At 45.4% G+C, this 19309-nt stretch overlaps 7 protein-coding genes across 7 annotated transcripts; 4 read left to right on the top strand and 3 right to left on the bottom strand.

The window, feature by feature from the left end:
* Window positions 1–92: 92 nt before the first annotated feature.
* KUCA_T00001900001 (uncharacterized protein) lies at window positions 93–3578 on the bottom strand (the record flags this gene model as incomplete). Its single annotated transcript, XM_022604126.1, has 1 exon — window positions 93–3578. One exon carries the CDS (start codon window positions 3576–3578, stop codon window positions 93–95), a length of 3486 nt encoding a protein of 1161 aa, XP_022457939.1.
* A 1128-nt stretch (window positions 3579–4706) lies between these two features.
* Window positions 4707–9968, bottom strand: KUCA_T00001899001 (uncharacterized protein; the record flags this gene model as incomplete). Its single annotated transcript, XM_022604125.1, has 1 exon — window positions 4707–9968. One exon carries the CDS (start codon window positions 9966–9968, stop codon window positions 4707–4709), a length of 5262 nt encoding a protein of 1753 aa, XP_022457938.1.
* Window positions 9969–10866: 898 nt separating this feature from the next.
* Window positions 10867–11763, top strand: KUCA_T00001898001 (uncharacterized protein; the record flags this gene model as incomplete). The annotated part of the gene is made up of 1 exon (XM_022604124.1): window positions 10867–11763. The coding sequence occupies one exon, from the start codon at window positions 10867–10869 to the stop codon at window positions 11761–11763; it is 897 nt and encodes a 298-aa protein (XP_022457937.1).
* Window positions 11764–12984: 1221 nt separating this feature from the next.
* On the top strand, window positions 12985–14385 carry KUCA_T00001897001 (uncharacterized protein; the record flags this gene model as incomplete). Its single annotated transcript, XM_022604123.1, has 1 exon — window positions 12985–14385. One exon carries the CDS (start codon window positions 12985–12987, stop codon window positions 14383–14385), a length of 1401 nt encoding a protein of 466 aa, XP_022457936.1.
* Window positions 14386–14756: 371 nt separating this feature from the next.
* KUCA_T00001896001 (uncharacterized protein) lies at window positions 14757–16241 on the top strand (the record flags this gene model as incomplete). The annotated part of the gene is made up of 1 exon (XM_022604122.1): window positions 14757–16241. The coding sequence occupies one exon, from the start codon at window positions 14757–14759 to the stop codon at window positions 16239–16241; it is 1485 nt and encodes a 494-aa protein (XP_022457935.1).
* A 129-nt stretch (window positions 16242–16370) lies between these two features.
* KUCA_T00001895001 (uncharacterized protein) lies at window positions 16371–18692 on the bottom strand (the record flags this gene model as incomplete). The annotated part of the gene is made up of 1 exon (XM_022604121.1): window positions 16371–18692. The coding sequence occupies one exon, from the start codon at window positions 18690–18692 to the stop codon at window positions 16371–16373; it is 2322 nt and encodes a 773-aa protein (XP_022457934.1).
* A 77-nt stretch (window positions 18693–18769) lies between these two features.
* KUCA_T00001894001 (uncharacterized protein) lies at window positions 18770–19168 on the top strand (the record flags this gene model as incomplete). Its single annotated transcript, XM_022604120.1, has 1 exon — window positions 18770–19168. The coding sequence occupies one exon, from the start codon at window positions 18770–18772 to the stop codon at window positions 19166–19168; it is 399 nt and encodes a 132-aa protein (XP_022457933.1).
* Between the last annotated feature and the right edge of the window lie 141 nt (window positions 19169–19309).

The raw sequence follows: 19309 nt of genomic DNA, 5'->3' as shown, positions 1-19309 counted from the left end.
TCAGTTTCATAATACATTGCTACCTTCCAGAGATAAGTATATAACATGAAACAGGTAACGGCGCAAGCGTAATGACTTCATAAAACGTATATTCACGATTCTTGCGTTGTCTCAGTCTGGAACTCTCTCTTTTCGACCGATTGGTCAATAGCATTGACTAGCTGAATAGCAGGCTCTTCAGGTTGATCGTTTTCATCTTGGGACAGATCAACACGAACAGAAAAGATCTGGGGGTTCTCTTTATAGATTGCTGAACACTTGCTGATAATCTCTTTCGTGGTGAGCTCTTTGCCGGCTTTGTGAAATTCTCCCATAATATACATCCGCATCAAGTCTTGAGGAACAATGCTGAACTCGTCATGGGACTCTATCAAGGAGTTGAGAACCTCTATGCCCAAAAAGTAGTTTTCACCCTGGTGTGTAGTATCAACGTATGAGTAAGGGTCTTTGCTGTTTTTACTGGCGTTTGCCGGTTTGGCATACAGAATGCTGGGACTCAAGACCGTCGCCAGATTATGGACGTCCATCTTTGATCCCGTCTCTTCATCAATGTGTGCAAAGGTGGCAGACCAACTAAAGAAGTATAGCAAGACCTCCACCACATCTCTGTTCGTCTTTGGCAACATTGAGTATGTCAGTTGCATAATTCTCTTCTTAGTAGCAGGATTCTCGCTGTATTTCTGTGATAGAATCCAAGCATTGTATAGCCTGAAACAGAGCAAGCAATCAGGCATTTCACGGAGAAACTTTTTGAGCAAAGCGGCCAGTTGGATGGGGTTCTCTTTGGAAAAATCTGGCATTTCTTCGGGGTGGCTATCGATCTCCTCACACAAAAGTCTCAACCGTTTAATGTTACCATTAATACGGAAGACACCTTCCACAGATAGATCCATATTGTGCATCGCCGTGACACAGTCATCGATAAACGCTGGAATCTTTAGTTTGTCTGGACCAATACCTAGATCGCTTTCCACCCCATATCTACTGGTCAAGTAGTCTATTGGAACACCGAACACTCCTGAGTTAGTATCCCCGTTCTTCTTCCCAGCTCCAAAGAGCTTGTCCCAGAACGTTGACGGTTTCTTCGTTGTGATGAATCCAAGAACCTCATCCATTGAAAGCTTGTCATTAAGCAGTTTCTGCAGTGCAAATGCAGCAATGTGACCCATTATGAAATGCTCTGTTGAAGTGAGTTCAGCGAACCTCTTCACTTGCGGCTGTGAAGGAGCAACACTTGCCGGAACTTCGGTCAACTTTTCGGGAAGTCCCTGGTTCAAGCTATCTCTGTTCTTGGATCTAACAGGTTTGGCTTTCGGGATAGCAGAAGTCGACTGTAACGGAGCGTTCTTTTGGTACTTGAACGCATTAGGACGATGTTCCCTGGCTTGTTCTGCGGATACGATACGAGGGATGTCATCCAGTGTTAGCCCCTTCTCATTCTTGAGCAAGTTCGAGGTTGATCCTAGATTTGTCGACGAGTTCCGTTTTGTCAGAGGGAAATCTCTTATCTGTAATCTCTTAGAACCCGAATGAGCAAGCGTCGTCTTATTCAACTTCTGGTCACTGGTGAACTCTTCAGTTGCTGCCTTATCGGCTTGTGGGGCTTCGACAATCATTGACCTCCTGGCCTGTTGCTTGGCTGATCTTGATATTTTTTCACCTTGCCTGGTTGAACGCATTCTCTTTATATCGCTCAAAGTTCTGTTGAAAGTCTGTTCCTGAGGTGATTGGATGCTGGCATTCAAAATTGGAGCATCATCACTACACCCAGACTGCTCCAAAGCGTACATCGATCTCACAATTGCAATCTTCAAGATATAAGTGAGCTGCAATAACGATGAAATTTGCTTGAATCCGCGTCTGGAGTCTAGTTCAGAGGTGGCACACTCTGAGCAAAGAATGGTCTTGTGCTCAGAGTTAAACTGTGCTTCACCAATCGATGAGCCTGACAATTTCTTAGAACAGACAGAGCACTGAAAGCAGTCCATATGCCATCTGTGTTCGTCAAATTGGACACAATTCTCCTCGATACTTTGACCGCACTTGGTACACAAGTCTTGTGCTTCTATTGGGATGTTCAAAATTGGGAAAACGTCATCCGGAACGCTTTCATGGGCTGCAATCTCAGCCATGTACCTGTCTGTTGCAGCAGTCGATTTTGCGGCTTTGTTGAAATTGAGAGCTTGGTTCAGACCAAACCTAGACATCAGTTTCAGATAATGAGCCAGATTAGATATTAGTGCCAGCAGGTCCTGCGAAAATTTTGGACTTGTCAGCTTCTCCTTATCAGCATCCTTTAATGCCATCAGGTATGACAATATATTAGTGGATAAACTGCGAGGTTCTTTCTTGAGAGCCAACTGTCTGTAATCGCTTGGGCCATTACTTGAAGTTAGCAGCAAACTGTTTGACAATTGTGAGAGTGCATCCAGCGCTTTGAACAAACATTCAATCTTTAAGATGAGTTTTCCAGTGGCACGCAACCCTCTTATCTTATTTCCAACAGAAGCATGGTATAGCATGTCGGAAATGCAAGAGGCTGCAGATTCTTCGAAAGCGGATAACGTCAGCCAAATTGCCATGGTGATTTCCTCAATCTTTTGTTCTATTTCAAAAAGCTTCGATGGGGGCATTTCTGTATCTGACAGCTTCTTCGAATTTTTTGGAAGCTGAACGTTGACGTTGCCGATTGATTCTGCAGTGATTGTCACTCCCCAGAACTTGTGAACCATGAAACACTCGGGGTGCCATTGTTGCTGTCGTCCTCCACGCCATAGTTCAACATATTGCTTTAAAATGGCTGAGTTACACGCTTCACAGTGAGATGCATACAACTTTGAGTAGTGGTAATGGCAATAGATGGCATTATCGTACTCATAATAATCTTCAGCATCGAAAACTTGGTGGCAGACTTCGCACGAAAAGTGTTCTGGATGAAATTTTCTGTTCAAAGCTGTGATATATGGTCCTCTGATAGCTTTCTGGCATGTGTGGCATATCAGATCTATCCGTCGGAAGTAATCAAACTCACATAGAGGCACTTCTTTCGTCTCTTTCGTAACGGGATCTTGGATATCAGCAGCGAAGAACTTGTTTGAACACTGATTCCCACAGTCATGACAATGAAAGCAGTCCACGTGGTACGTGTTTCCCATTGCTCTCACCAACGTCCCCACTATTGGCTCTCCACAATTCTTGCACAGTTTCTGCGTTTTCTTCTTCGAGTCTTGCAGATTGCCGCTCAGACTCCTCTGCCTAACCGACCTATCGCTGTATTTCCTGGACCTTGGAGAAAAATCTATTTTGTTTGCAGGATCTTCCAACTCCGTTTCGTTGTTATCCGGCGACAATGGAGGTATCAAATTCTTCCAGCCCAACTGCTGAGGATCCTGCCTCTGATTTGAGAACGGGCTGTTGCGCTGGTCTTGCCTCACGCTAAGACGGGAGTCCGATCCAACACGGGACACACTCGTAGGCGTGAGACTCGAAACTGACCTAGTCCCATATGATGAAGGAGAGGGCCCACTCTCGCTCCTCATTGGAGGAGGTGGGGCTTCCCTTGGCCGCTCAAATGCCATGAAAAAAAGACAACCTTGCGTTCAAAAAATGGTCTCAGGCTGAAATTTCAGAATATCAAATAAGAGGGAAATACAACAAACGGTTGTGTTGTTGCGTGTTGTCGTGAGCTTTCTGTGCTGTGTGTGATGTGTATGATGTTGTGCTTCGTATACGAGCTTCCTCTTGTACTTGTATCGTACTTCTGGTGATGATTAATTCACACTTGAAAATCCAACCTCTTATCAATATCTCACAAAACTAAAATTCAAAGAAAGGAATGACTGGACAAAAACGGGTCCTCGCAAAACTGGGCGTAAGGTCCTAACAGATCTGTCTAATTAAAGCCGAACAGCTTGTGAACGCGACTGGGGTAACAAAAATGCGTGAATCTTGGCACTTTTCTTGACCGTCTATTGGTACAAACTAGGGCGAGTGTTCACTTTGTGGAATCCCAGTGACAGTATCAAAAAAACTTGAAGCGTTTGCAGAAAACGCTGTTGTGAAAGAAGAATCCAGGAAGTAACAGCTTGGCCCATTTTTAGTTCGTGAGTTGAATGTTGTGATGATGTCTACAGTCTTTTTCGGGAAATTTTGTTGGTGCACGCTCTCCTAAAACCTGATTTGGCAAGCGGCCGCGGGTTGGGTCCCATTGCAGGTTATATGGGAGATATTAATAGGGTGACCATACGACACAGCCGAAGTACTTGTCCATGCTGAACGCGCAGAACGCAGAACGCTTTTAAAATGGTCTACATCCGAGTCCAGCGGATCATCCGAAAAATTCTGGTTCCATTATTTCCCGGCCTGATTCTCCAAACTCAGGCTCGACGATATTGGGCAAAGAACTGGGCGTGGCCCCCCGAATTTCCCTTTTTGGGCGAGCTTTGGCGGCAAGGCATGATTGCATCATTGATGCCCTTTTGTAAAGAAAATTCATTGCGGGTCCATTTTCGGGCCTCCTATTGGCGATTGGAGATGCAGCTGCGATGTTTTACCTGCATATGTTGAGTATTGATACGCGTATACTGACGAAAATCTATTACGCGTTGGGTTGAATGATTAAACTTACTCTCGTGATATGTTAAGTAGGCGTTTGGGACTTGCATATATCTGCTGAAAAATCGCCTGGTCCCGCATAATGCTTGCCTTCATCCCAGTCTCTTGTACTTTTCCTCTGATTTTTTCTTCTCGTTAGGGTCCAGGTTGTTGATTCCGCCTAACAATGCCTTGGACAAAGCTTCTGTGGTTCCAATCATTGGTCTTATCACCATTATTGGAGCAGCTCTGGCAATCTCGTAGGCTGCTGTTTTTGCACTTCCACTTTCTGCTGCCCTACTGCTCGCACTGGTGATCGCGCCTTTGGCCGAGGAAAGATTCTTTCCAAACGAATCGTAGGCAAGTTTCAATCCCTCTTGGACGTTGTTGGGCTGGTTGGAGTAAAGACTGATGCTCTTCTGGCTTTCTTCGTCTTCGGCCTCCTCGTAACTGCGATATCCATTGCTCGATCTGCGCACTTTGGGCCTGGAGGGCATGTAATTCCTAGACACCTTGTAGTCTTCGTCGTCACTATCGTCCACATCGTTTAGATGACTACTGCGAATATCATGTCTGTTTCCAAAATCAACAGCCGAGGAACTTGACATCTGGTCCTCAAAAGTTGCCCTATCGGTGATGGCATATATGAATTCTTCGTCCCCAGTGCCATCTGAGAACCTGCGTTGGCGCGAGGAAGCTGGAATTGGCACTATATTCCCGGGTGATCCCTGTCTGGAAGAAGATCCTGGTCCACCCAGAGCTCCCTCTGCATTCTCGAGTATCGTCTGGGTCCCAGTGGCCAGTTTAACTCCAAATTTCAGCAACTCGCTGCCGGTGGTCTTCGCAAAAGAATAAGCCCCTTTCTGTATGCTCCTCATGACTCTTCCGTCCTTTTCGTATTCTTTGATCGGTATCGCTACCAAGTTCTTGAAACCAGCACCCACTTTGACAATCGACTTCACGGGTGCCAGTCCAGCAAGAACACCGCCCAATTGCGTGGATTTGATGTCAGGCATCCATGAGTCATTCAGCAATGTGTTGAGTCTTGGGAATCCAGGGACTCCGTAAAGGACAATCGACTTGAGGGTCATTTTTGCCTCGTCCAGAATAAAGAAGTTCATGAACTCGTTTGTATGGCCAGATCTGATTCCCGCATAGTCAACCTTCTTTGGCTTGTAATCAAGTTTGATTTTCACCGCGTTCACTTTAATCATTTGAATAAACAGAGCATCGTCTTCTTCGTACAGAGGGATGAACCTCTCGTCCTTAAACTCTCCAAACCTCGTAAGAAAATCCAGGGTATCCTGATCAACGTATAACCGTAGGGGCAAGACAGAAGCTCTGATCACCATCTCAGTGGCAGCCAGTGCCTTGACAGGTTTTATTGTGTTCATAACGAGACTTATCATGCTTGTCCCAACCTCACGATCACCAGCTTCTCTCATATAGGTTACAAACTTGTTCCAAGTAGAGGTAGGGACGTTGTCGACGATCTGAAAGTTTTGCACTCTCAGCTGCATGGAATTGATCAATTCTGAGTCATCTGCAAGTTCATCTTCCGCGAACACTATAGGCTTGATTTTCGGCACGTCTGCTAAATCAGTGTTGGTGAAAACAGTCATTTCAAACTCAAGGTCAGATGCATCGATCAGCACTTTGTGGAACTTGGACCTCTTGAGCATCAGCTTGTTTGCAGATGAATTCCCCAATGTGAGTGAAGGCTTGCTATCTTCCTGGTTAGAATCTGCTGAGAATGTGCTTTCTCGATCGTTTATCATTTCGCGGTTGATGCCTGAAGGCAATGATGAAGGATTGGCGCCAATTGGAAGAGACACATGGATGGACTCGAACAATCTCTCCTCTATGACCCCATTATAGTTATCTCGGTCATCGTCATCTTCATCTTCATCTTCGTCATCCTCATCTTCCTCTGATTGGTACTCTGATTGGTCATATTCAACTGAGTCAGACTGTCCTTGCTCGAAGTCTGCGCGACGTTCCTGTTCAGCTGAACGCTTTTCCACGCGTTTGACTGCATCTGCAATGGCCATTCTAGTAGCTTTCCAGTCGAAACCGTCGAATAAACGAATGGTGACCTTGGAGGTTATCAGATGGAATAACACAGGCACCACTCTGGATTCGGCAACGGGTAAAGATTCAAAATGCGCATCGTCAAAATCAAAGTTTTTAGATTTTGAGTCTGCATTTGTGCTGCTCGAGTTGTTGTTAGAGACTGAGCTTCTCTCAGATGGTTGGTAACTTTTGGCTGACCTTTCTGCTTCTTCTGTATAATAGCCTTCAACAAAGTTCAGAGAAGTGTTTGACCTCTGAGGTGATAAGTCCAGCTCGTCCTCCAGTATTCTGGCCTGATCATCAGGCTCCATAGCAGAATGGGCACCAAAAGAATTCATTTCAACACCTTCAAAAACATCCACAGCTTCAGTCTCAGTCTTATACTTATCAGAGAAGGGTATGGTGATTGTTTCCTTCAAATCCTTGAAGAGCTGAAGCATGCACTGGGCAGAATCTGCACACAGGTCAAAATTGCAATAGTCAGCATTGAACTTGAGATCTACCAGAGCCTTCAATGCACCTGGACTGTCCCTTGCAGTCTTGAAGTCGCTTATGGTTGCAACGATATTCAGCGACCCAAGAGAGCCAACTGTGACAAATCCTTTGCACAGAAACATAGACACTTGGGTCCAGGTGGGAACAGAAGTCTGCCCATTATGAAAGTTTAACCATTGGCGATATCTCTTGCTGTCAGCATCGCTAAGTATGTTAGCAACATCGTCGATCAGGAGTAAAGATATTGATCTCAAAGTGGCCCTGATCGCGACCTTGTCGGAAACCAACACATCAGCACTACCTTTTCGCACAATCAGATTTCCTTTACTGAGCAAAGACACCGGGAATAGCCCTATAACGACATCGGACATGGATACTCGACATTCAAACCGAGACGTTGGTTTCGTCGTTTCTAGCGATTCGGAATTGGTTTCTTCCAAAGTCGTACTCTCAAAGTACGACAACCATCTTGCGTAGTACTCCAGTGTGATGTTTCGCAGATGTACATTCATCAGACCAGGCTCTTTCATCCTCATAGTGATCAAGGGCGAATTGGTATCTTCAGGGTTCGTGATACCCAGGAGAACTTCCTGGTCAGCCCCATACGACCTGCTGACGCCGCACTTAACGATAAACGCTTGAAGTGAGCCTTCTTTGTAGAAGTTGATGCAAGCTGACTTTATGGACCCTTTGAGATCGCCAAACTTCTCAGAAACGTTCAAAAGAGAGACATCGATCGTCCTGAATAGTGCAAAACAAGATAGCGACTTGGCTTGGAGGAATATCGTGCTTCCCATTCTCACCTTCTTGGAAAGAGTTTTGGAGCCTTCTGGCGAATTTGGTAAAAGACCCACAAAACTGGAAACAGCCTTCTGAATCTCAGAGGCCCTCTTATACTGGCAGGTCACACTGACACTCTCGACAGTCAATTTCGAGGAGGTGAAAAGCGCAACCTCCTGGCTATTGTGATCAAACGACTTTATCTGTTGCTCTTTGGGATAAGACTTGAATTCTATCTTGGTCGCCATTAATAACGGACTCATATAATCATCATCAACCTGCTTGATGTCTTCAATCAGCACCTTGTCGGTTTCCAGGACTCCTTTGGATGAATCATAGGAAAGAGGGAAAACCGTTGCTTTCAAGACGGTGTCTGGATCGATATTCAAACTTATGAACAAAGTAGCAGTTTGAAAGGTCACCTGGGAGGTCACTTGAGGCTTTTCTCTCGTTCTATTATTGGTAATGACGGGTTTGGATATCACTCTGAGATACGTTTCGAGGACCTCAAAAAATGGCTCCAGAGTGAAGTAAAAGCGCAAAATAATGGAAAGGGATGCCAGGTCTAAGTTGCATGTTGCAGGCTTCGAGCATAAGAGAGTATATCTCGTGATATCAGACTGAATGGACTCGAATCTGATGTCTCCAGCCGCATTCGACACTTCTTGGTTCGTTTCAAATGAGAATACCTTTTCGTCGATCCCCTTCAAAATCTCGAGACTTCGAATAATTCCATGGAAAGATGGCTTCTTTTTCTGACTGAACAAAACTTCTCCAATCACCGCTCTTAGAGATGACGGATCTGCAAACTCTCCAGAAGAGAGAATAGCCGATGTGAAACTCAAAACAATTTCACTAATACTCACTCTGTCAACTGGAAATCTGTTCTCATCACTAGCAGTTGATTCTGGAGAAGTGTCGCTCTCCCTGCTTGCCTCACGGCGCTTTTGAATCTTTGCTAGCTTGACTAGACGGGACAATGAGTCGAAAATGGATGCCAGGGCAGTAGGCCAGGGAGTGAGAGCAACGTTTATAGTTCCAATCTCAATCACGAGCTTCTCGATATCTTGTAGACCTTTGAATGAAAATGAGCCGTCCTTTATGTACATGATTCTGGCCGGTTTTGTTCTCTCCCTTTCTGAAGCTGCAGGCTTGACACCCGAGAGTATCACGTTGGAAGTGGCACTCATATACATGGAACTGTCTCCCTGTTGCTCAAACAAAACGCTATCCATGAGACCTGATCTTTCTAGTTCGTCCATGTCCATATCATCCTCGCTATCAGTCTCGGAAGTGTCGGTTCTGGTGCTGGTATCTGCCTCCTCTGACTTTGAGTCATCGCTGTGTTCTCCCATATCACCACCAGAAGTGGCCGGTTTGACTAGCAACACTTCTACCCCCTCGAAATCGATCTTTCTGATCCCGTCCTCGCTCGCAAACCATAAATGCGCAACTAGCACCTCCACAACAGCTCCGTCCAGAATGATGGTGATCTTGATATTCCGTAGTTCCACCTGGAGTCTCGACAGCGCTATTTCAACAGCCCTGTTCATCATGTTTCCCAGATACGTTTCGCCCTTCTGGTCGTCCTTTTCCTCATTGGGAATATCTAATGAGTCCTGCAGACTCTTGATGTCGGGCTCGTGCGCTTCGTCTGCAAACATGACACTATTGGCAAAATCAGCAGTGCTCTGAGCAAGAGAGAAATGGCCTCTTGGAGACTCTGTTCCTCTTGTCGTGGTAGCTGAAGGTGCCAGGGTTACGTCGACACCATCTGCTTCAATATTGACCCCGTCAGACACAGTCAGCACCAAAGTCAAGTCCTTGACTCTTCCATCGCGTACGTAGATTCCAGGTAAAGATATCTTCTCAGGATCCAACTGAACGTCTCGTAAATTGACCCGCGAGTTTGTTCCAATGGATACATCTAGGTTGGGCAGGTTGATCTCAGAGAACAGAGACAGTTGCTGAAGGACATACCTCAGCAACCGCTTTTGTAAATTCTGAGGCATCCACTGAGGAGCCATCTGAGAAATATTTTGGAGGAGAGATTTCGCGTGATTTCTGCCCTCTTCCCTCTCTTTGTTGAATTTTTTGGCGTCGAAAAGACTGCTTAGGCGGCAAATCCAGCGTTATCGAAGCATCTCATCCTGGAGACTGGGGTTTCGCGTGTGGCTTGTTTCTGAGTGGCTTGAACGTGCTATCTCGCATGAGGTGTGTCAACCGATTATGCAATTGTGTCAGGTAGCGGAGAAATATGCAATTATTGTGGGAATGAAATGGGAGAAGTATATGTTGAGGATAATATAAGGGGTTTGGGTGGTGTGTTTGTGAGTTTGCGGTCTGTTTGTGGTCTGTTTTTTGGTCCAATCTTGGTCCAATCTTGAGGTGCGACTTGTGTTGAAGGTGAGTGAACGATGCTGTGGAGTAGATTCGCTGCCGAATGCTCCTTGAGGTCCTGCTAGAACCGGAGACACGCCTAGAGCTACATTTACATGAATGTGGAGTGATTGAGGGTGTTATTGGGGAAATAGTAGTTTATAATTGTCTCAAAAACCTGAAGACTCGAAAACATTCGCACATGTGTCTTATTTTTGCACGAGCCCTATGGACTTTTTGACTTTCCTGAGATTTCTGAAATTTCCTAGAACCAGGGCTATCAAAACATTGGACTATACATCCAGTTAACCAAACAAATCCAGATGTACCCATAAATCGAAACTTGACGATAAATCCAACAATATCCCAACAGTCAAATGCCACAGACCGAAAAAATCACAAGTATTATCGGGCCAGTAGTGGCCCCGGCTCCCTCGGTAGTGTGCACTTCCGGGGGAACCGCACTAGATTAGCAGGGCCCTTTTGACTACAACAAGCAAGGGTCCAATTGTAAACGTCTACCACAAGCACACTCCGACATCAACCATGTCTCTTCACAAACTGCACAAAAAACACAAGTTCAACGTCCAGCTGAAGCTTCATGAACTTATCAATATCCCACAACTTTCAGGAAAATGCTACATCCATCTGACAGTATCTAACAAGAGACACCAATCGACCAACCAATACAGCACAAAGACCGCTTCTTCACCAGTGGTAAATCACAGATGCACATGGGATCACGAGGTCCAGACCGTGATAAAACTATACGAAGACTCGAATGGCTATATTTCAGACAAGTGGCTGACGCTCAAATTTTACGCAGTGATGACTAGTGATGAACTTCTAGGTAAGCTAGAGCTCAATCTTACTGAATACTTGAACGAAACCAGTGAAGTTACCAACAGGTACCTCCTCCAAGACTCAAAGGCCAATTCAATCTTCAAGATGTCGCTGTGGATTGAGAATGACGCTGAGTACAAGATCCCGCCTCTTTCAAAGGACAAGATATTCCAGGGACTCACAAATGTGATAGAGACGGAATCTGCTACTTCAGGCTCCGAGACAGAGCATAACCCTAAGATGCTGAATAGCCAAATGATGAGCCAACTTATAAACAAAGCTTACAAATTCACGTGGCAATTTGCGGGAATTTCTGGAACGCAGAACTACGACGAATTCACGCCTTCTGAGTGTGTGGAGGATATCTTCAACTACAACGGAACAGGGTGGAAGCGCAATGACGATGGCGTTGCTTTTGTAGATTTGGCCTCTAATCAGTTGAATCACGTTAAAGAGGAGAGAAGCGAAACCAGGTGGAGATACGACGATGAGGACTCGGACGATGAGGCCGAGTTTGCCTCGCGAAAGGCAAAGCACTACCTGCCTCCAAAGGAGTTGGATATAAGGCAGGACTTAAAGAGTTGGAGAATCAGTGCCTGAGGTATACGAGCGAAAGCATGATCAGATAAATGCCGTACCAGAAGCACAATGCCCACTCACAGGTAGCTGCATAGCCGGATCTGTGCCTCAAACCACCGTATCCAGCAGCCAGGCCAATTCCGACGATAAGGAACACAATGTCAAAAATGAACATGGTCAGCAACCATTTACGTGCCCTGGTGTCATGCGTGTGGCTTTTGTACAAGCCCCAAAGCTCAACCAGCTGGGTAATTATAGTGAAGAAGGCAAAGGCAATGAACAATCCCACAAAGGTAAGATGGACATGGTCGTAGACCGTGCTCTTGCACGCAGTAACGATTATGATCGAGGCACTTGTCATGAAACTGAGTGGAATCTGTGCCCAACTGGCCCTCGTCTGGTGTTTGTCTTCATCTCTCAGCAGAGTTCCATTTCGCCTGTAAACTCTGGCACCAACGAAACTTAGGAAAAAGAACAATCCTTGTAGACCAGCCCCACTGATGAACAATGGCTGCAGGTTTGTGGCTCCAATAGTGGAAAGATACACCAGTACGATGTGTGATTCGCCCAGATTGTGTTGCGAAAGCAATGGCTTGCCTTGAGCAGTCCAACATGCCAATAAGGCAACAAGCATTCCCCACCATCCGAACAAAGAGACCAAGGGGAAAGGCCATATCCAGTTTCTGCCCCGGGATCCTCTTCCGCCCCTAAACTCCTTCGGGTCGGGATTATATTCTGCCATGGTGCTGATCATCGTGAAGCGAAAGTATCAGGTATATGTTGAAGCCAGATATGAGATAAGTCTCGAGCAACCTTGGAGTTTCACCCAATAGCTGGAATGGAAAGACCAGGGATTTCTAAGCAATCACTGTTCAGCGAGTGAAATTTCGGCAATAACTCTCTGGCAGCTCCAAACGGTACCGTGTGAGAATTAATTGGGAAATAAGAGTGATAGGGAAGTACAATAAGCAACGACTCAAGCACAATTTCAGCAGTTGTTCCAGTTTCCAATACTCCCGCAAAGCCTTGCTCTTAATCCACCTCGGTCTGTTTTCATAACATTTAGCCTAATTCGGCCAAATTGGAGCCACGGCACACGACCTTTCCAAACAAATTGTGTAATGCACGCATAGACGCTGGCACTTTTTAGCTCCACACACTACCTTCATCGAGAACGCACATTCACAACTTCAAGACGTGTTAACACTCGGACAATTCGTCGAACTTCAACACAATCGAACCATGAAACTTAGTTTGTGGCTTTTGGCAGTGGGAATCACCCTTTGTCAGGCATTCACCCCTTCTTCGGATTGGGAAAACAAGAAATATGACAAAACGCTGGATCTGACCAAGTCCTACGTGAAAGAAAAGCACATCATTGAAGCTGTGAACGTCGGAAGCGAGCCACAAGACGCCTACTTCTTTGGAATTCCGTCCGATCTAAGACCGAAAGTGGCATTGTTGATTTCAACCCTTCAGTCGCAATCGCAACCAACGATCTTGGAGACAGAGCCCGTCGTTGAGAACTCTGAAGACGGGTTCTTGTCCTACTACAAGATTACACTCCCCTACCCCGTTGCTCCAAAATCATCCTTCAGTTTACAGGTAACTTATGCATACACGGACTCGCTGACTCCAATTCCACAGACGGCAGAATTGGGCGAGAAACAGACGCTTTATTACCAGGGTGTCAAGACCCCAGCATCGCCATACGACACCACATCTTACAGGTTGAGAGTTATTGGCCTGGCCAATGCCAAAGAAGTACCACTTTCCCCCGGAGAAGATGTTAGTGAGGAATACCAGGGCAGAGTTGAAAACGAGTCTTTAGTTTATGGACCTTTCAAGTCAACTGTCTTCAAGAAGTTCTCCAGCATTCCTCTGGCATTGGCGTTTGAAAAACAGGCACCTTTGCCCCACGTGTATAACTTGAAACGTGACTACTGGGTTTCCCATTGGTCTGATTCGCTGTCCCTGGAGGAGCATTACCAGTTTTCCAACAAGGCTGTCAAGCTGGCCAAGGGCTTCTCCAGAGTGGACTGGATGTCGGGAAGATATTCCATGAAACCCAACCCGGCTATAGTTGCCATTCAAATCCCACTGACACCACATATCTCCACCAAGGATGTTTACTATACCGATCTGGTGGGCAACGTCTCAACTTCGGCGTTCATCAAGAACGATCTGATTTTGAAGCCAAGATTCCCGATCTTTGGCGATTGGAACTACAACTTCACTGTTGGCTGGAACCACGAACTAAAAGACTTCGTGAGAGAGGTTGAAGACAAACACGTGCTTGCGGTTCCCCTTTTGAACGGAATCAACGACGTCACCTATGAAAAGGTGGAGCTTTCGTTCTTGTTACCCGAGGGTGCAACCTTTTTGGATGTGCAATCTCCTGTCAACTATGACTCTTTGGATGTGGCCCCCGAGTTCTCATACTTTGATTTGGCATCTGGTCACACAAGAATTACCCTCACATTCTCGAATCTCGTGGACGAGATGAAGAACCTGAAGGTTGTGGTGATATATAAGTACACTGTTCTGGACCAGTTCAAGAAGGTGTTCATTCTGGCTGGTTACTTCTTCATTGCGTTGCTTGCAGTCTTTGGGTTCACGAAGTTAGATTTTTCTTTAAAATGAATTAACAGTGGATAAGTCATAGCTTATCTCATCCTGTCTGAAACCTAAGTTTAGTCGTAATCCGAGCTTGCCAACACGCCAGCCATGGCTTGGAAACATAAACCCATGTTTGCTCAATCCAAACTCCGCCAAGTGTGGGCATTCAATAGGTAGCCGTAACCTTAAATTGCGACAAGGTATTGGTTTGTATTTTGGGCCGGCCAGAGGTTTGACCCGCAGAAGATAAGAGATCTTCAAAAACGGAAGGATGACCCGCACACGACTCCCACTGATAAGGCAGCATGCCCGCCGAGCATTGGTCATGAAGTTTTGCGGGCTTATTAATTTGATTCCGTTCATTCGTTTACGGCTAAAGTAAAGAACCAGCAATAATGGCTGATAACGTGGTGTTGAAATGGCCCACTCCGAAATCGCGCCGCTCAAAGACCAATTTATTGAGTAATAGACCTTTGAAAATTCCCAAAACCAGAAAGGATAATTTGAAGATTATAAGCCACGCAACACGGGATCCAAAGAACGATGAGAAACAAGGGGCCTTTGATATCTCGTCAAGCTTGATAAAAGATCTGCCCTCAACAAAACATGAGCAACACTTGTGCGAAGAATCCGTTGTCATGAGCATTGCTCCAACACGCAAGTTTGATCTGAGCACCTTGGACGGAGTCGAAATCGACAGCACACCTACCGTGACAGCTCAGATCTCTCGGTGGAATCCAAATGCGCCGATACCGAGAACCGTTTTCGACGAGACTGAAAAAGTTCTCATGAACTTTTCGGATTGTGTGACGTACATTTATTCTACGAACATGGGGTTGACATGCAATTCGATGGTTGGAGAAATATTCCGAGTGTCATATTTCGATAGGACAAAACTACCTTTCATTGATAATTTGAATCAGGTTTTGTTAAAGCAAAAACCGGCTGTTCTTATGCTCGAAGATTCTTCGGAATCAAGCAAGGCTAAGGCCAACATGCAATCCTTCTGGGTGGACATGTACTTGACGTATTTCAAGTCGTTGGCAATACACAGCTACAAGAAGCCGTTGCCGTTTTTCAATCGCATTGCTAGAGCTCTAGAGCATAACTATGACCCTTTGTCGACAGAATCGCTCAACTGGGCTTGCCTTTTCTGTTTTTATGACTCGCTGTCTGCCATGATGGCAGGCAGATCTCCTGCCATACCTCAAATATACCTGACTGCACCCTCCCAAACCCAGCAGAGGCAACACGACAGCAGTCTTATGGCAACTGTTGGATGCCCCGAAAACATTGCGGCTATAATTGCCGAGTTGGCACACATAATAGGCAGCTTGGGAGGGTTCCCGAGACTCAATAACGCCAAAGAGAAGATTCAAGTTCCCACTCAGGTCTGGGACAGATTGCAGGATCTCATTTTCGAAGCCCATACGTCCACGCTTGATCAGAGATTTGAGCTTGAGGGCGAGGTGGAAGACATCAGCATCTTCGAACTGATTCACGACTGCTGGAGATGGGGGACGTTGATCTATATATACTCTGTGTTTTTCAAGGATTCCGCGGAGAAGAGCCAGAAGATGAGGACTCTTAGAGACAACATTCTGGGTACCATGAGGGAACACTCTTTGGTCAAAACCAAACAGCTCTTGTGGCCCCTTTTTATGGCAGCGTGCCAGATTCCCGTGGATGATGTCAAGAATCAGATGTTTTGCTTGCGTTTGTTCAGTTTGTACGCTGAGACTTATGGACCTGGGATCTTTCTGGTGGCAGCCGATGCGCTAGCAGAGATATGGATGAGCCGCAAAGCATCAGAAGAAATTTTTTGGTGGGAGGTCACCAGTGACATGTATAGGAACGGAAAGGAAATCCTATATGCGTAGGTGTTTGTAACTGTGTCTGTCTCACATATGCTTGAATAAGGTAGTTTCATGTATCAGGGTGGTTTCAGGATGCAAATGAGGTCTAATGTGTATATATTTTTCATAAATTGGGCGTGTAATGAGTGTGTATCACACTTGTGTGAAAAACGGGTTTGCAACCAATTGGGTCGCAGAAACACGTTTGAATGGATCCCACTGGAAACATCCTCTTAGGCACTCAACAAAAGGGCCGAATAACTTGTCGTTAGTACCGATTCTTCCGTTTCTTGTCTTCAGCAGTGCCAATGACGATTCCACCGTTTTCGAAGAAAGGTGGAATTTTCGGTTCATCTTTTCTCTGAACAACGCTGAGTCAATGGACCCATCTGAGTTGAAACCACGCCATAGCAGGGTGGTCTTATCCAGAATACCGGAGCCTAAATCTCTGACTCCAATGGGTCCTTGTCTAAACATTATTTCTCTCAGTTTCAGTATCAATGCTTTGGGAGGTGGGCCCAGATGCTCTCCGAACATGGCTATGAGGTCAAACTCGTTAGTTGCAGGGAACAGAGGTAGGCCTGTATAAAGCTCGGCGAGCATGGCACCAAACGACCAGATGTCTATCTTAACCGAGTATCTCGAACCTAGTGCCACTTCGGGTGCTCTGTAGAATCTCGATTGCAGATACGAGTAGCTGAGCTGATTTTTCGGGCAAGAAGAGCCGAAATCGATGAGTCTCACCTGAAGATCGTTCTCATAGGGAATCAGCATCACGTTTTCTGGTTTTAGATCACAATGAATGATATTTTGTGCATGGACAAAACCCAGAGCGTCAATGACATCCTTACCAATTTTCTGAACAAGAGGTAGGGAGAATCCTGAGAAGTCAGAGGCTTCAATCGCCTGGTAAAGATTGACCGCAAGCAGGTCTGTGACAATACACATATGACTTCTGAACTGAAAGCTATCAAGTATCTTCAGCACAGGCACCTGGTCGTTGGGATCGGCTTGAGTCATCTGTTTCAGAGTCTTGATCTCGTTGATACTCTGAAGCATCCAATCCATATTGTTTTTTATGATTTTCACGGCAACAAGCTTTCCAGTTTTGTGATCTGCGCAACTAATAACACTACCAAAGCATCCCTTTCCCAGCTTGGATATGATTTCATAACGGTAGTCTAGGTGATCACCAGGTTTGATAATGTAGTCTTTATTTTCATCATCAAATCCAAAGTTCTTCGAGAACTGGCCCCCGTTGAAGTCCTGGACTTTGATGTTTTTGTCTCGGCCAACATAATAGACCTGCTCCTTTCGCAGAATCTCTCCACGCTCGTGAACAGTCAGCAGATCGTACATTGGAAGTTTGTTTGAGCTCAAAAGCTCCGGTTTTATACCTTGGGTTGCTTCAGGCTTGCGGTCAGATATCTTCCGAAACCTTCTCATACTTTCTTGTGTTAATCTGTGATTGCGTAATTTTTGGAATAGGTCGGTGTAACTTGTGATCTGAACCTTGTAGTTTCCAGATCCTTCTGATACACTCGCTATTCTCGGCTCTTTGGAGATATGAGGATGAGCTGGGGCTTTTCGTTTCAATGTTAACGGTCTGGGCTTTGTGTTCTCGGAATGAATTCTCGTTTTAGTTTCTTTCGTTAGTGAATTCAAGCTTTGCAGTGTCCTGGAACGAGGAATGGTGGATGAACCAATGGTTTGGGCTTGGATTGCATGTCTATCAGCGACTCGGACCTTTGGATTTCTCAATTTGATCACTTCATATGAAGGTTTTCTCTTGGATTTTGCATCAGAACTTAGTTTCTCAAAAATGTTCTCTTTTCCACGCCCTGGCGTCCGCTGAATCTGGGAACCCATCTGGTTATCCCCAAGCGCCTTCAAAGACCAGGATGACTTTGAAGAGTTCATCCGGCTCAAGCCCGCAGTTGGACCACTTTTTTTTAGCGAATTTGCCACAGATATATCTGACATGCATTTTTGGGATCTCAAGTCTGAAATATTTGCAGAAGCAGCTTGTTTCGTCATGACTGGCAGTTTGGAGGGAGTACCAGATTGATATTCTTTTGATCTAGGCGATTCAGACGAAGAACCAGCACTTATGCACGATGTAGGCGAGAATTTGGGAATCTTAGACACATATGGCATTCTCTTTGCCTTCACAGGAGTATCGTAATCGTTCCTCTTCGAAACAAGCCCACTACCTTCTGGGTCTTTCCTCTCAAGGAGCTCCGACATCTGAAGAGACCCTAATCTCGATGCAAGATGTGTGACGTCTTGAGGATCTTGCATTTTGCAATTTTGGTCCAAGAAAACCCTCCTATTCCGAGGATAGCGCGCGTGGGAAGTGCCAGCAGTTTGGTTGAACTCATTTAGCTCAGATCTGTCCTGTTTGTTGACCTCGGAACTGACATAATTCACGTGACCACCGAGGGTTAGAATGACATCAAACCAAAAATTCACCATTACCTCAGATCAAACGAGAGCACTACTCTGTCTTCATTTGTCCTCTTATTTTTGCTAAAGGCGTATCACGATTCAGAATGTCTCAATCAGATGGAGAAGAAATATCTCACTACTCCACACAGTTCCTTCTTTTGCTAGCCCAACTGGTGCACGAGTCTGCAGTGCATCCTCTCACATCATCGAATGCCAAACCTATACTACAGAAACTTAAAGCGCATCCAATTGTCACGCGAGAAGGAAGACAACTCAGAATGACGGAATCCCAGTTTGTGAAGCTGTATCAACAGCTACTTGAGCTCAACAACCTTTCTACGGAAGACACCGAAGAACATGAGGATAACCACCACAGGGCACCGGAGTATGCCACTCAACTATGTGAATTATTGTACGAACAGCGATGCGAAGAGATAAAAGAGAGTCTATCTTCGATCAAGGATACTTTCAAACACCAGCTTTCAACGATTGAGCAGCATTGAAACTATTAAGAGTCTGTGTCTATCATGTAGCACTTGGCTCTTACTTCTGACCTCGACAACCAAAACGTGAGGATCGACTCACGCTTTCTATAAAGCGCTTTATAGACTTTTCTGTACAATACCTAATTACGAATATTTAGT

Source organism: Kuraishia capsulata, genomic scaffold (assembly GCF_000576695.1).
Source record: "Kuraishia capsulata CBS 1993 genomic scaffold, Kuraishia_capsulata_scaffold_2, whole genome shotgun sequence".
Lineage (NCBI taxonomy): Eukaryota > Fungi > Ascomycota > Pichiomycetes > Pichiales > Pichiaceae > Kuraishia > Kuraishia capsulata.
The sequence above is the reverse complement of the archived record's forward strand: the minus strand, read 5'-3'. Positions and strand labels throughout refer to the sequence as shown.